This window comes from Anomaloglossus baeobatrachus, chromosome 5 (assembly GCF_048569485.1).
Source record: "Anomaloglossus baeobatrachus isolate aAnoBae1 chromosome 5, aAnoBae1.hap1, whole genome shotgun sequence".
Taxonomy (NCBI): Eukaryota; Metazoa; Chordata; class Amphibia; order Anura; family Aromobatidae; genus Anomaloglossus; species Anomaloglossus baeobatrachus.
In genome coordinates, this window is record NC_134357.1 from 39,466,921 (window position 1) to 39,483,434 (window position 16,514).

The 16,514-nt window shown below is 48.5% G+C and overlaps 1 protein-coding gene across 2 annotated transcripts in view; it reads left to right on the forward strand.

Moving 5' to 3' along the window:
* Positions 1-16,514, forward strand: part of ENTPD7 (ectonucleoside triphosphate diphosphohydrolase 7) — a 54,698-nt gene that overhangs the window by 16,466 nt on the left and 21,718 nt on the right. For both annotated transcript variants that reach the window (XM_075348421.1, XM_075348419.1), the window contains exons 4-11: positions 7,752-7,957; positions 9,308-9,458; positions 11,253-11,356; positions 11,443-11,502; positions 12,098-12,246; positions 12,884-13,050; positions 14,743-15,067; positions 15,150-15,235. In XM_075348421.1, the coding sequence (XP_075204536.1) occupies positions 7,752-7,957; positions 9,308-9,458; positions 11,253-11,356; positions 11,443-11,502; positions 12,098-12,246; positions 12,884-13,050; positions 14,743-15,067; positions 15,150-15,235 (1,248 nt within the window). The remainder of the gene's footprint in view (positions 1-7,751; positions 7,958-9,307; positions 9,459-11,252; positions 11,357-11,442; positions 11,503-12,097; positions 12,247-12,883; positions 13,051-14,742; positions 15,068-15,149; positions 15,236-16,514) is intronic.

Consider the following 16,514-nt stretch of genomic DNA (forward strand, 5'->3'; position numbering starts at 1 on the left):
CGACATCGCTAGCCGATTGTTGCGATGCCGAGAGCGATAGTCCCCGCCCCCGTCACAGATGCGATATCTTGTGATTGCTGCTGTAGAGAACATTATCGCTACGGCAGCTTCACACGCACTTACCTGCCCTGCGACGTCGCTCTGGCCGGCGACCCGCCTCCTTCCTAAGGGAGAGAATCGTGCGGCGTCACAGCGACTTCTCACGGCAGGCGGCCAATAGAAGCGGAGGGGCGGAGATGAGCGTGACGTAAACATCCCGCCCACCTCCTTCCTGCCGCATTGCAGGCGGGACGCAGGTAAGGAGATGTCCCTCACTCCTGCGGCTTCATACACAGCGATCAATGCTGCAGCAGGAACGAGGAACAACATCGTACCTGTCGCTGCAGCGAAATTATGGAAATGACCGACACTACACAGATCACCGATTTACGACGCTTTTGCGTTCGTTTATCGGTGCTTCTAGGCTTTACACCTTGCGACGTCGTTACCGGCGCCGGATGTGCGTCACTTTCGATTTGACCCCGACGATATCGCAGTAGCGATGTCGCAACGTGCAAAGTACCCCTAAGGATAGACCATGAATGTAAAAGTAGTGGACTACCTCTTTAAATTTGTGTAAGTGCTCAATATTTCCAGCATGGACCCTTATCTCCCCAGACTTCTGCCCTTCTTCCCGGCAGTTTCTGGGCCAAGTCCTGTCCCATTCTTGTCTCCTCAGCGCTTGGGTTTATCACCATTTCTTTGGAGTATTTTTTTCTTCTCTTTGTCGTTCCACTTTTTGCTGATTTTAATGACAGGTTCTCAGTGGTTGAACTCTGGGGAGTTTACGGCCTTGGACCCAAAATGTCGATGTTTTTTCTACTTAGTCATCAGTTTTGCCTTGTGTCATGGTCTCCATCATGCTGGAAAATGCATTGGTCATCACCAAATTTCTGCTGGAGCATTGGGAGAAGTCGGTCTTGGTGGATATTTAGATCCCATTCCATTATTGGGTGGCATGGTGGCTCAGTGGTTAGCACTGCAGTCTTGCAGCGCTGGAGTCCTGGGTTCGAATCCCACCAAGGACCACATCTGCAAGGAGTTTGTATCTTCTCCCCGTGTTTGCGTGGGTTTCCTCCGGGTTCTCTGGTTTCCTCCCACACTCCTTCAGTATGTTTTTGGAGTGTGTCATGTGCGGGGGCTTCTCATCCATGGAGGGGGTCACTCACAACTCTGCCAAAGAACCCGGCCATGAATAATAAATCTTTAAAATCTTTATTTTTTATATAGCGCTAACATATTCCGCAGCGCTTCACATACATCAGCTGTCCCCATTGGGGCTCACAATCTAAATTCCCTATGAAGGCTGCGGCTGTAAAGGCCTGGCAAAGCATTAAGAAGGAGGAAACCCAGCGTTTGGTGATGTCCATGGGTTCCAGACTTAAGGCAGTGATTGCCTCCAAAGGATTCGCAACAAAATATTGAAAATAAAAATATTTTGTTTGGGTTTGGTTTATTTGTCCAATTACTTTTGACCTCCTAAAATGTGGAGTGTTTGTAAAGAAATGTGTACAATTCCTACAATTTCTATCAGATATTTTTGTTCAAACCTTCAAATTAAACGTTACAATCTGCACTTGAATTCTGTTGTAGAGGTTTCATTTCAAATCCAATGGGGTGGCATGCAGAGCCCAACTCGCGAAAATTGTGTCACTGTCCAAATATTTCTGGACCTAACTGTATATGTATATATATATATATATATATATATATATATATATATATATATATTTTTTTTAAATAGGCCACCAGTTTAAATGGCATCTGTACATTTCAGACAATCCGATCCCATAATATAAATAATGTGATAGACCTTGTGCAAATCGCTTTATAGCTAATGTTGTCTAACTCCAGAAAAATGATCCAAAGCCTCCCTTCTCTGTAAGTTGCTGTTGTCCAGTGTAATCCTATAACCGGAGACAGAGATGGATTGCAGAAATTGGGGCAGGTCTCTGTACAGGGGGTGTGGGGATTGGGTCTCTATACAGGGAGTGGAGGAGACGGGTCTTTGTTGGGGGGGGGGGGACGACAGGTCTCTGTACAGGGACCGGGGGGGGGGGGGGGAACAGGACGGGATGGGTTTCTGTACAGGAACCAGGTGGAGGACAGGACGGGTCTCTGCACGGGGACCGGGTGGGGGACGGGTCTCTGCACGGGGACCGGGTGGGGGACGGGTCTCTGCACGGGGACCGGGTGGGGGACGGGTCTCTGCACGGGGACCGGGTGGGGGACGGGTCTCTGCACGGGGACCGGGTGGGGGACGGGTCTCTGCACGGGGACCGGGTGGGGGACGGGTCTCTGCACGGGGACCGGGTGGGGGACGGGTCTCTGCACGGGGACCGGGTGGGGGACGGGTCTCTGCACGGGGACCGGGTGGGGGACGGGTCTCTGCACGGGGACCGGGTGGGGGACGGGTCTCTGCACGGGGACCGGGTGGGGGACGGGCCTCCGCACGGGGCACCGGGTGGGGTGCGGGCCTCCGTACGGGGGACCGGGTGGGGTGGGGGGGGGAACGGATCACTGTGCGGTGGGAACGGTGATAAGGACGGGTCTCTAGGGACCGGGGGGGGAGGGGGGGGGCTCCGTACCAGGAGCGGGGGAAGGCTGGCGGATCTTTAGAAAGTGTGTGTGGGACTTGCATGCCGCCCTCTGTCCCCGTTCTTTGGCCGGCTCCCCCCCCTCTCCTCTCTGGCCAGCCTGTCGCTTTGAATGTAGATGTAACAGAGGCAAGCGCTCAGTTTAGGGCATACTGGGAGGTGGAAGTAAAAAGGTTCCAGCCCCTATAGTGCTGGCAGGATGCTGATGAACAGGAATTACACACTCAGAAACAATTGATGGCAAGTAACAGAACAGGAGAATCTGGACAATTCCTGGACCTATTAGACTGGTTTGTGCTGTAGAAGCCGTTGTACCTTTTTGGAGGGATGATGACGCATTGTCTGAGCTTTTCTGCTGGTTTTCAATAGCAGGATACGCTTTAATTGAGTATATAGCATGTGCTCAGTGATATTCTAACACATTCTCCACCTCTGTCATCCCCTGATTATAATCTTTCCATAGTCAAAATTTCCATTAAAAAAAAAAAAAAAAAAAAAAAAATGTAACAAAATAATTGTGTTCATTTCATGGCTCTTCTAAGCGTCACCTGTCCTGCGGTGGAAATCCAAACACTTGCCGATAATGGTAGAAAAAAATGGATTAAAGGCTAAAATCATGCAAAATACCTTTCTCCAGTCTGCAGCGGAGACCCAGATACTGCGGCTCAGCCGAGTACATTTCCAGACGTGTTAATACCCTCATTATCCAGCAAAGGGGTCCTAATGATGTGCGCTTACAACAAAGGGATTAGAAAATAAAGCCTTGAAGACCACCACAAAGGAGGCCAAGACATGATGTAACCACAGATCCTGTAACATCAGAGCGAGCAGTGACGGGCCAGATGGGTCCCGGCTCTAATGCCATCAGCGGAGCCATCACTTCCCCGCGCTGCGGTTTGGTTTTCCGCTCGCAGGAACAAGTTCTGTTACAGAATAACCTGATTGAGGTTTTACTTACCAGCTCCGAGTCGGATCAGAACACCCCAGAACGCGTGTACTATGGCTGTAATGCCCGTCCTGGCTGCTAGCGGCGGTCCCCAGGCAGCGGGCACTATTACTGGGAGGGAATCTGATGCTCCTGTGGGGTCCTAACGACGTTACGCCTATCCTAATGAGCATTGTAGTCTATTATCTCCCCGCCATGACTTGGTTAACTGGTGGCTCCATTTTAATTTCTGCTCACTAAGCAAAACCCAGCGTCCCCGCTCGCAGCCGGATGATTTCATATAATAGATGAGCCGGGAGCAGCAGACAGACACGCTGTAGATGTAAGCGGAATCTAATCTCCCCCGCTAGGATCCTCAGCGGAGTGTTTCACCTCCCATCAATAGCTTTGGTGTGCATTAGACCCATTAGCCGATCTATACGACCCGGTGGAATTGGATTAGTTGTATGGTCTTGTATTGTCACAAAGTCTCTTCCTACAGTGTCGGAATCATCGCATCCATCCATAGAACGAGGGCTGACGCGTCGTCTGGATCACAGAACCACGCACTGATGAAACGTCCAAAAATTATCCACAATTATTGTATTGAAATCAGCCTTGAAATTCCAGTTTTTAGAAACCGAATGTCGCGAAGGATAATGGCATAAGGACTTACATATGTTCATTGTCTTTTCCAGTCGGACATAATATTGTGAAATTTCATGAATATTTGGCAGAAAATATTTACATTTTAAATCAATATGAGGCATCAAAAAGTCATCTATTGTTTAAATGCAACGTTCTACTGTCAGATTGTTTTTCTTACTGCGATCTGTTAACTAATTATAGATCAATAGATATAACACACACACATATCTTATATATAAAGCTGTGTGTGTGTGTGTGTGTGTGTGTGTGTGTGTCCGGAATTGGCATCTGCACCGTCGCAGCTACAGCCACAAAATTTTGCACACACTCACACGTCTGGACCCTGAGAGCGTCATAGGCTATGTTGTGAGGTGAAATTTTAACCCTGCGCTTTCCAATTTTCCAATCAATTTTGCCCCCATCTACATAATGGGGAAAAAGTGAAACGAAAAGTGTATCCGCACAATCGCATTTACAATCACAAAATTTTGCACAGACACCTCATGTGACCCAAGGAACGTCGTAGAGTATGTTTTGACAGGAAAATCTGACCCTGCGCTTTACAGTTACACTCTAAAAAACAGACTTCATTAAAGTAAATGGAGCCTGGAACTACAGGTTATTAGTAGGAGCTGTGATTGGTTGCTATAGGAACAAAAGACATTCATAGTATAAGAAGCTTACATGTGAGGTAATAAGATGTCGGTGGGGAGACGGATAGAGAGAGACAGAGAGAGAGAGACACACAGAGACGGACCTGGAAAGAGACGGACCTGGAAAGAGACGGACCTGGAAAGAGACGGACCTGGAAAGAGACGGACCTGGAAAGAGACGGACCTGGAAAGAGACGGACCTGGAAAGAGACGGACCTGGAAAGAGACGGACCTGGAAAGAGACGGACCTGGAAAGAGACGGACCTGGAAAGAGACGGACCTGGAAAGAGACGGACCTGGAAAGAGACGGACCTGGAAAGAGACAGACAGACATGCAGACAGGGAAGGAGGAGACAGCCACAGAGACAGACAAAGATAGATGGGGAAAGACACAGACCTTGATAGAGACAGACAGGGAAAGAGACAGAGAACTAGAGACAGACAAAGACAGGCAGACCTGGAAAGAGACACAGGAAAAGACACAGACAAAGAGACGGGGAGACAGACCTGGAAAGAGACACAGGAAAAGACACAGACAAAGAGACGGGGAGACAGACCTGGAAAGAGACACAGGAAAAGACACAGACAAAGAGACGGGGAGACAGACCTGGAAAGAGACAGACGTAGTACATTACTTGGCCAATTTAGTTAAATCTGTGTGGAATATCTGTGGTGTTGAAATATATGTTGTGAAATGCTTCTATTAGCTTAGTTTTTGCCTTTTAATACTTACATTTCTATCTATTTGTTTTGTATTTTTTTTGTGTTCAGAATACATTTTTGTTAATACATTCTATTTTAACAGCAGTTATTAAACCGGGCGAAGCCGGATAGTACAGCTAGTGTGTGTGTGTGTGTGTGTGTGTGTAATATATACACATACATACACGCCGAAGCGTCGCCACGCCATATGAGCTAATAAGGACCACTTTTTCATTTTATTTTTCAAAGTGCTGCCTCCCTTTTTTGCTTTATTTATCTATATATCTACAGATCAAACCAGAGGTTTCCCTTTGCTCTCTACAAAGACGCATCTGCAGGTTTTCCTCTCTATTTGACATGAAATCAGAATAAACCTTTCCTGTTTTCAGTCAGTTAGGAACCAAAATTATTTATATTTGCCAAATGCCAGAATAATGAGAGAGAGAAAATGTTTTAAGGCATTTTTATTACTTTTTGCAAAGTCAAAAGTTTCCATCCATTTCATTAGTATTTGGTAGCATTGCCCTTACACTGTATTACTTGGGTGAGACGTTTTGGATCTTCTTCCATAAGCTTCTAACAATAGTTGGTGGAATTTGGGCCCATTCCTCCTGACAGATCTGGTGTAACTGAGCCATGTTTGTAGGTCTCTTGCTCGCACTGGCCTTTTCAGCTTTGCCATAAATTTATCAATAAGACTTTGATCAGGGCTTTGTGATGGCCACTCCAAAACATTGACTTTGTTATCCTTAAGCCACTTTGTAACCAGTTTGGCAGTATGCTTTGGATCATTGTCCATTTGGAAGACCCATTTCCTCCCAAGCTTTAATTTCCTGGCTGATGTCTTGAGATATTGCTTCAGTATTGCTACATAATCTTCTTTCCTGAATGAAGTGCACCAGTCCCTCCTGCAGCAAAACAACCCCACAACATGATGCTGCAGCCCCCATGTTTCACAGTTGGGATGGTGTTCTTAGGCTTCAAAGCTTCTGCCTTTTTCCTCTAATTATAACGATAGTCATTATGGCTAAACAGTTCAATTTTAGTTTCATCAGACCACAGGACATGTCTCCAAAAATTAAAATCTCTGTTCCTGTGTGCATTTGCAAAAATTACTCTGGCTTTTTATGTTTCTTTTGGAGTAATATCTTCCTGGCAGAGTGGCTCTTCAGCCCATGTTGATACAGTACTCGTTTCATTGTTGATAATGACACAATCTTACCAGCTTCCGCCAGCATCTTCACAAGGTGTTTTGCTTTTGCTCTTGGGTTGATATACACATGTCTGACCAAAGCACGTTCATCTCTGGTACACAGAACCCGTCTCCTTCCTGAGCGGTATGATGGCTGGACATTCCCATCTTGTTTGTACTTGCGTATAATTGTTTGTACAGATGAACGAGGCACATTCAGGTATCTGGAAATTGCACCTAAGGATGAGCCAGACTTGTGCAAGTCCACAATTATCTTCCTGAGATCTTGGCTGATTTATTTTGACTTTCCCATGATGCCACACAAAGAAGCAGTGTGTTTCAGGTGTGCATTAAAATACATCCACAGGTGTGTCTCTATTTAACTCAGATGTTGCCAATAAACCTATCAGAAGCTTCCAAAGACATGACATCATCATATGGGATGTCCCATATTGTTTAAAGGCATAGTACCAGTCAGTGGACAGTCATCTCTTGAAGTTCATGTGTTGGAAGCAGGCAATATGGGCAAGAGAATATAGACAACAACCAGATAACTGGCAGGTCCTTAGTATGTAGGGGTCAGTATTTACCAAAAGTGTCTACCTCTGGTCTGATCCTTATGGTAGCACAAATTGCTAAAAAAAAAAAAAGTTCTTGCAGGTTATGACAGTGTGCAGAACACCGCAGTTGTGATAACTATAATTTTATCGCTCTGCACTATACTTGCCCGCACTACGATACCTGTGTAGTAATTGAGGCCATTACTTAGGGTGTTAAGGTCCATTAGGAACCAGGATAAAACCAACCTAAGCTGAAGCCCCTCCACCTGGCCCAACAACCTTGTCTGGTGCCTCCATGGTGTAAATTCAGCCTTATGTGCAGGATTTAGCTGTTTAGAAGCCACATTTTGGCACGTGTCAGCCGCTGTCCCCTTGTTTCGTTCCTGACCAGTTCTTCTCCTGCCTCCTCCATGTGATTTTTCTCTTCTTCTGCAGATATTTGGACCAGATCGAGGACTTAGAAGCCACAGACATAGAAGACACCAAGTTAAACTATGGGATCATCATTGATTGCGGCAGCAGCGGCTCGCGGGTGTTCGTCTACTTCTGGCCACCGCACAACGGAAACCCGCACGACCTCCTGGATATTAAGCAGATGAGGGACCGCGGGAGCAAACCTGTGGTGAAGAAGATCAAGCCAGGTACTGGGCGAAACCTGCTGGCAGCCTGCGACAATCCCAAATATCAGTCACATGCCCAGGAGGGGATTCTGCGGAGTCCAGAACTGGTCACAGCCACCGAGTATTGTGTGACATATATATCTGACCCAATCCGCAATGTGACACTAATAAGCAGTCGCCTCCGCCAGACGTAACTGTATTTAAAATATACATTAGTTGCTGCAGAACCTCTTTTTGAAAAGGGGAAAATTATGATCTACTATTTAGTATTGATTAATATAGTGTGTCCTCATCCTTTTCATAAAGATGTTCCACAGTGGCTGACGGGCGTGGGGGGTGAGGTTCCGCAACGGCTGACGGGCGAGGGGGTGGGTGAGGTTTCGCAACGACTGACGGGCGAGGGGGTGAGGTTCCGCGGCGGCTGACGGGCGAGGGGGTGAGGTTCCGCGGCGGCTGACGGGCGAGGGGGTGAGGTTCCGCAACGGCTGACGGGCGCAGGGGTGAGGTTCCGCGGCGGCTGACGGGCGCAGGGGTGAGGTTCCGCGGCGGCTGACGGGCGCGGGGGTGAGGTTCCGCGGCGGCTGACGGGCGCGGGGGTGAGGTTCCGCGGCGGCTGACGGGCGCGGGGGTGAGGTTCCGCGGCGGCTGACGGGCGCGGGGGTGAGGTTCCGCGGCGGCTGACGGGCGCGGGGGTGAGGTTTCGCAACGGCTGACGGGCGCGGGGGTGAGGTTTCGCAACGGCTGACGGGCGCGAGGGTGAGGTACCGCGGCGGCTGACGGGCGTGGGGTTGAGGATTCGCTGAGGTTCCGCGGTGGCTGACGGGCGTGGGGCTGAGGTTCCGCGGCGGCTGACGGGCATGGGGGTGAGGTTCCCTGGTGGCTGACGGGCGCGGGGGTGAGGTTCCCTGGTGGCTGACGGGCATGGTGCTGAGGTTCCACTGTAACTGGGCACTGTATATTGCACACTGAAGCTGCTGCAGAACCTCTTAGTAAGACATTATGCCCTACTTGTCAGGAGGAGGAACTTTCTGTGACAGATGGCTTTTACATGAGCAGACGAGGGGCGTCTATTTCTCACTGTGATGTGTACGGGTATATCTGGCTCTTGTGGGTATTACGCTATGGTGCCCATTCAATGACTCGAGCTTCTCTATAGAAGCTGATTTTGGTGTATAATTGGGTGTGTGCTGCCCCCTAGTGGCTGTTTTGTCATATTGCGATTTAAAACTATGCAAAGTTTTTCTGTCCTCACAGCAGGGCTACTTCATGCATCTATAGTGGTCTCGCCAGTATTGACCATCCTAGATCTGGGCACATTACACTTTCCTGTGTTAAGCTTCTTCTCATGGTTATATATATCCTTTCTTCTAGGGATTTCTTCAATGGCAGCTACACCGGAAAAAGCGAGCGACTACATGAACCCTCTTTTAGCCTACGCAGCATCGTATATCCCAAAAGCCAAACACAAGGAGACTCCTCTATACATCCTGTGCACTGCGGGCATGAGGGTCCTGCCGGAGAGGTGCGCGGCCGCTGCTCTGCGTTACAGCTGTACACCGTATTTTTGGGATTATAAGATGCAGTTTTCCTCCCAAAAATTTATGAAGAAAATAAGGGGTGCGTCCTAAAATCCGAATGTAGCTTACCGGGAAGTGGAGAACGGGCGCTGTGCTGGCTGCCTTGCAAGCTGTGGTGTGGGCTGTCGGCTGTGTTGGAGCAGGGCGTTGCGGCGGGTGTCCCAAATGCTCTGGCTTCAAATAATGGCCCCCAGAGCCAGCGCGTGCGCAGGTGAAGCTCTCGGCTTGTCATTGAGCCAAGAGCTCAATCTGCGCACTAGCCGACTGCGGGCGCCATTTCTTTGAAGCCCACACCGCCGACAGAGCATCTGTGATTCTTTCCGCACAGCCCTGCTCCACGCTGCCGTCACAGCCCCCACGGCAGCTCCTGCAGCACCGCCCTGCTCCACGCTGCCGTCACAGCCCCCACCGCAGCTCCTGCAGCACAGCCCTGCTCCACGCTGCCGTCACAGCCCCCACCGCAGCTCCTGCAGCACAGCCCTGCTCCACGCTGCCGTCACAGCCCCCACCGCAGCTCCTGCAGCACGGCCCTGCTCCACGCTGCCGTCACAGCCCCCCACCGCAGCTCCTGCAGCACCGCCCTGCTCCACGCTGCCGTCACAGCCCCCACCGCAGCTCCTGCAGCACCGCCCTGCTCCACGCTGCCGTCACAGCCTTCACCGCAGCTCCTGCAGCACCGCCCTACCCCATGCTGCCGTCACAGCCTTCACCGCAGCTCCTGCAGCACTGCCCTGCTCCACGCTGCCGTCACAGCCCCCACCGCAGCTCCTGCAGCACTGCCCTGCTCCACGCTGCCGTCACAGCCCCCACCGCAGCTCCTGCAGCACCGCCCTGCTCCACGCTGCCGTCACAGCCCCCACCGCAGCTCCTGCAGCACCGCCCTGCTCCACGCTGCCGTCACAGCCCCCACCGCAGCTCCTGCAGCACCGCCCTGCTCCACGCTGCCGTCACAGCCCCCACCGCAGCTCCTGCAGCACCGCCCTGCTCCACGCTGCCGTCACAGCCCCCACCGCAGCTCCTGCAGCACCGCCCTGCTCCACGCTGCCGTCACAGCCCCCACCGCAGCTCCTGCAGCACAGCCCTGCTCCACGCTGCCGTCACAGCCCCCACCGCAGCTCCTGCAGCACCGCCCTGCTCCACGCTGCCGTCACAGCCCCCACCGCAGCTCCTGCAGCACCGCCCTGCTCCACAATCGCTTCTGCCTCCTGTGACCTCACTTCAGTGAGACACCACCGGAGTATGACAGACCCCCTGACACCCCCCCCCTTTTTTTTTTTTTCCTTTTAACCTTTTTCAACTCTAAATTTGGGGTGCATCTTATAATCCAGTGCATCCTATAAAAGAAATACGGTAATTATTCCTATGTATTAAAAGGGGTTTTCTACGACTTCTGATAATTATGACCCATTAATATAGATGGGTGGTGGTCTTAGATATGAGAACCCTATTGAGCATCTGTTAGCAGGATGTGAACAGTGTATGGCGCCATAATGACACCGCTCTGTACACCGTGTAGTAGCCGTTCTCAGGTGCTGCACAGTGTTGGAGCTGTGCTATCCCGGCTGTCGAGTGTTTCCATCCGGCCGACTTGGGACCTGCTAAGATCTGATCAGTGGTATGCCGAGTGTTTGACCTCCGTAAACCTGATTGGTGACCAGTATTTATGTCCTAGAGATACCCCTTTAATTTCTTACACTATTTAATGACTTATTTCTGCCTATGCATGGTGCTCCGGTCAGCCAGCAGAACGCCATCCTCCAGGATCTGGTGAAGGACGTCCCCCAGGAGTTTGACTTCCTCTTCTCAGAAGCTCACGCGGAGGTCATCTCGGGAAAACAAGAAGGTATAGTGAAGACTAATCCGCCATTGGTGATGCTGGTGACGGCGTGCACCCCCTGACATGTGCCGTCTTATTCCTCCCCTCTACAGGTGTGTACGCGTGGATCAGTATTAATTTTGTACTTGGCCGATTCGACCACGTTGTAGAAGGTAAGTGGAAAAGTGCAAATAATGGCAGATTTACTAATATCCGCAGTGTGAACTAAATTCTGCAAATTCACCAACTTGATCGCAGCGCCCCCTGCTGGATCGTGTGTTTGATTAGTCTTTACACACAGATTAGCTGAATTTATAGCAATATTTTGTACTATTTTGCCACATTTTAGTCCTGGCCCTTCACTTCCTGTGCCCGTCTGTACAGCACGCTTGTCAATGACAATGCCTCCATTAAGACGTCCTGCGCCTTCACATTGACTCTGCGATAGATTCGGCACAATGGCAGTGGGACGGCGCAGGGTGTCTCTATGGGGGAGGCTGAGTGACATATCTGACCCAGTGGTCGGACCCACATCTGGATCCTTTAGATAGGTGGTGTAGCCCATTAATTGTTTTCTGTTATCAGCCATTACAAGATGATGATGATGATGATCGTGGTAGGCTGGACAGCTGGCAGTAAGGCCAGAGGGAAAATGTTTGGCCCCATGTACATTGCTTTATCTCTTATCTCCAGTGCTGAGATTTTACCACGGGGTTTCTGCAATCTGAGGACTGTAGGTGTAATGGTTCTGATGCTCCTTTTTTGTAGAGGAAGACGCGGTGGTTGCAGTGACAATAGGTGCACAGGAGGACGCCATTATCCGCAAGAGGACAGTGGGCATTATAGACATGGGTGGCGGATCCCTGCAGATCGCCTACGAGGTTCCGAAAACAATGACCTTCCCCTCTGCAGAACATGTGAGTACGGGTCTTGCATCAGATCTAGCAGTTGTGTAATGGGCACTGAGATGAAAAAATCATTTACCACCACATTTCTCATCACCGTCGTATTGAGTCAGATGAGTGGTGTACAGCGCTGTGCATCAGTCTCTGTGTCCAAGAATCTCATTTTCCTCCTTGACCCTATTTCCCAGGAAGCCAGTAATGTATGTACACAGTGACTGCCCCAGCAGAATAGTGAGTGCAGCTCTGGAGTATAATATACGATGTAAGTCAGGATCAGTAATGTATGTACACTGACTCCACCAGCAGAATAGTGAGTGCAGCTCTGGAGTATAATACAGGATACAATTCAGGAGAAGTAATGTATGTACACAGTGACTCCAGCAGCAGATTAGTGAGTGCAGCTCTGGAGTATAATATACGATGTAACTCGGGATCAGTAATGTAATGTATGTACACAGTGACTGCACCAGCAGAATAGTGAGTGCAGCTCTGGAGTATAATACAGGATGTAACTCAGCATCAGTACAGGATAATTGATGTTTGTACTGAGCTATTTATGTAATTACATATATGTAGGCTGTAATCTTAGAAATGGCGCTCATGCACTGTTCTGTGTCTTGTAAATGTAATTCTGTGTTGTACATTTCAGGAAGAAGTTGCAAAAATGATGTTGGCAGAGTTCAACCTGGGTTGTGATCTGCAGCACAGCGAGCACGTGTACAGGGTGTACGTCACCACATTCCTGGGCTTTGGAGGGAATTTTGCCCGTCAACGTTATGAAGACTCGGTATTCAATGAGACTGTGACCAAAAATAGGTATATTATACTTTACTCTGAGTTAGTGCAGAGATGGGAGATATCCAGTAAAATCTATGCCCGCTCATCACTAGTTACGAGTACTGAGCACCCGAGCATGGTAGTGCCCGCTCATCACTAGTTACGAGTACAGAGCACCTGAGCATGGTAGTGCCCGCTCATCACTAGTTACGAGTACTGAGCACCCGAGCATGGTAGTGCCCGCTCATCACTAGTTACCAGTACTGAGCACCTGAGCATGGTAGTGCCCGCTCATCACTAGTTACGAGTACTGAGCACCCGAGCATGGTAGTGCCCGCTCATCACTAGTTACCAGTACTGAGCACCTGAGCATGGTAGTGCCCGCTCATCACTAGTTACGAGTACTGAGCACCCGAGCATGGTAGTGCCCGCTCATCACTAGTTACGAGTACTGAGCACCTGAGCATGGTAGTGCCCGCTCATCACTAGTTACCAGTACTGAGCACCTGAGCATGGTAGTGCCCGCTCATCACTAGTTACGAGTACTGAGCACCCGAGCATGGTAGTGCCCGCTCATCACTAGTTACCAGTACTGAGCACCTGAGCATGGTAGTGCCCGCTCATCACTAGTTACGAGTACTGAGCACCCGAGCATGGTAGTGCCCGCTCATCACTAGTTACCAGTACTGAGCACCTGAGCATGGTAGTGCCCGCTCATCACTAGTTACGAGTACTGAGCACCTGAGCATGGTAGTGCCCGCTCATCACTAGTTACCAGTACTGAGCACCTGAGCATGGTGTAGTGCCCGCTCATCACTAGTTACGAGTACTGAGCACCCGAGCATGGTAGTGCCCACTCATCACTAGTTACCAGTACTGAGCACCTGAGCATGGTGTAGTGCCCACTCATCACTAGTTACGAGTACTGAGCACCCGAGCATGGTAGTGCCCGCTCATCACTAGTTACGAGTACTGAGCACCTGAGCATGGTAGTGCCCGCTCATCACTAGTTACCAGTACTGAGCACCCGAGCATGGTAGTGCCCGCTCATCACTAGTTACGAGTACTGAGCACCTGAGCATGTTTCGGATGATAGGAGAAAAGCAGGTTAAATACCGCGCCAAACCACAGGAATCAAGATGAAGAAGTAATTACTTCTTCATCTTGATTCCTGTGGTTTGGCGCGGTATTTAACCTGCTTTTCTCCTATCATCCGAAACTACTCTACTATTGCAGGACTGCTGCCTTCCACGTTTGTTTTATGCGATTAAGGGTGTTGTGACTCACACAACCCCACCAGGTGAGTGCTTCCATTGCACATTCCTTATTCCATTTGTCATACCGGATAAGACCCTATTTTGCGCCTTTTTTCCCACAGTTTATTTCATTTTCGAGCACCTGAGCATGGTAGTGCCCGCTCATCACTAGTTACCAGTACTGAGCACCTGAGCATGGTAGTGCCCGCTCATCACTAGTTACGAGTACTGAGCACCTGAGCATGGTAGTGCCCGCTCATCATTAGTTACGAGTACTGAGCACCCGAGCATGGTAGTGCCTGCTCATCACTAGTTACAAGTACTGAGCACCTGAGCATGGTAGTGCCTGCTCATCACTACTAATAGTCTATGGATCTTGGTAGGTTTGTGCAGACCTTATAACTCCTGATACAGAGTAAAGTCCCCTTTTAATACATTTACTACATTATATCCCTTTCTTATTTTTTTGCTACAGGGCATTGGGAGAACAGAAGGGAATAAGCCCCAGCTCGCCATACTTAGACCCATGTTTACCAGTTGGCCATAAGGACAAGATTGTGCGACAAGACAAAGATTTCCATATGTTGGGCAAAGGCAACTGGGCCGGCTGCCGGCAGCTCCTGGAACCGCTCTTATCCAAATCCAATGACTCTCAGGCCTATCTGAATGGCGTGTACCAGCCGTCCATTGACTTTGCAAACAGCGAGTTCTACGGTTTCTCAGAGTTCTACTATTGCACAGAGGACGTGCTGCGCATGGGAGGAGCGTACGACAACCAAAAGTTTTCCAAAGCCGCCAAGGTACCTGGCTGTGACCGAGCGACCCGTTCTGCAGAGCGGTGATATTGGTTTATACATGTTCCTCTTATGTTTTGCTCAACAGGATTTCTGCAGCATGCCCTGGACAACCCTGACCGAGCGCTTTAACAATGGTCTGTACTCCGGTCATGCCGACCTGCACCGACTAAAGTAAGTTTTCTCTGGACTTTTTTTTTTTTTTTTTGTTTTTTTTTTGTTTTTTTTTTTATAAATACTTGCATTACTAATAAGCAGGGTTCCTGTCTGGCACCTGTGGGTACGTATCACTGCTTCATTCATTACTGCCATTTCTTATTACTGCCATTAATTTTCTAGCTTCTCCTTTATTCCTCTTTCATTTATTTTTGCATACCTATTGAGGTTTTCTCATTGATCATTCCATCTTGATTTCCGTATTTTGCACACCTCCTCCCTGTAATATCATTTATATCTGTCAGACATAATTTATGCATTTAATACTTATTTTTTTGGACATCTCATATTGGATATTAATTTTTCTAACATTTATCTGCTATAACCCTGTTCAGTGCCAGTGTTTTTATTCATTTGTGCTTAGTCTCCTTAACCCCTTCATGACTGGCCAATTTTGTTTTCGCTTTCCGTTTTTTTTCGCCATTCTTCTTCCGAGACGCGTAACTTTTTTATCAGTCAATATGTTCATGTGAGAGTTTTTTTTTTTTTTTTTGCGGAACGAGCTGTACTTTTAAATGAAACCATAAATTTTACCATATAGTGTTACTGGAAAACAGAAAAAAAAAATCTAAATACGGAAAAATCGCAAAAAAGTGCGATAGCACTATTGTTTTGTGAGATTTTATTCACCATGTTCAATATATGGTAAAACTGATGTGTGGGTGTGATGCCTCAAGTCGGTGCGAGTTCGTAGACACCAAACATGTATAAGTTTACTTTTATCTAAGAGGTTAAAAAAAAATCAGATGTTTCTCCAAAAAAAGTCGCGCATGTTTTATGCCATATTCCTTGACCCGTAGCGTTCTCATTTTTCAGGTTCTATAGCTAGGTGACGGCTTATTTTTTGCGTCTCAAGCTGACATTTTTAATGATACTATTTTTGTGCAGATGATACTTTTTGATCGCCTGTTATTGCATTTAGCGCAAAATTTGTGGCAACCAAAAAATGTAATTTTGGCGTTTGGATTTTTTTATGCCGCTTACCGATCAGATTAATTGATTTTATATTTTGCTAAATGTGTGTGTATTTTTTTTATTTTGTTAACCCTTTAATTTTCAATGGGGTGAAAGGGGGGTAATTTGAACTTTTAGGTTTTTAATGTTTTTTCTTAAACTTTTTTTTTTTATTTTACTACGGTAGTCTCCCTAGGGGACTATATGGATCAGCAATCTGATCGCTCTGCCATATCTGCTGATCACAGGTGTGAAGAGCAGCTCATTTCATGTCCTCACCCAG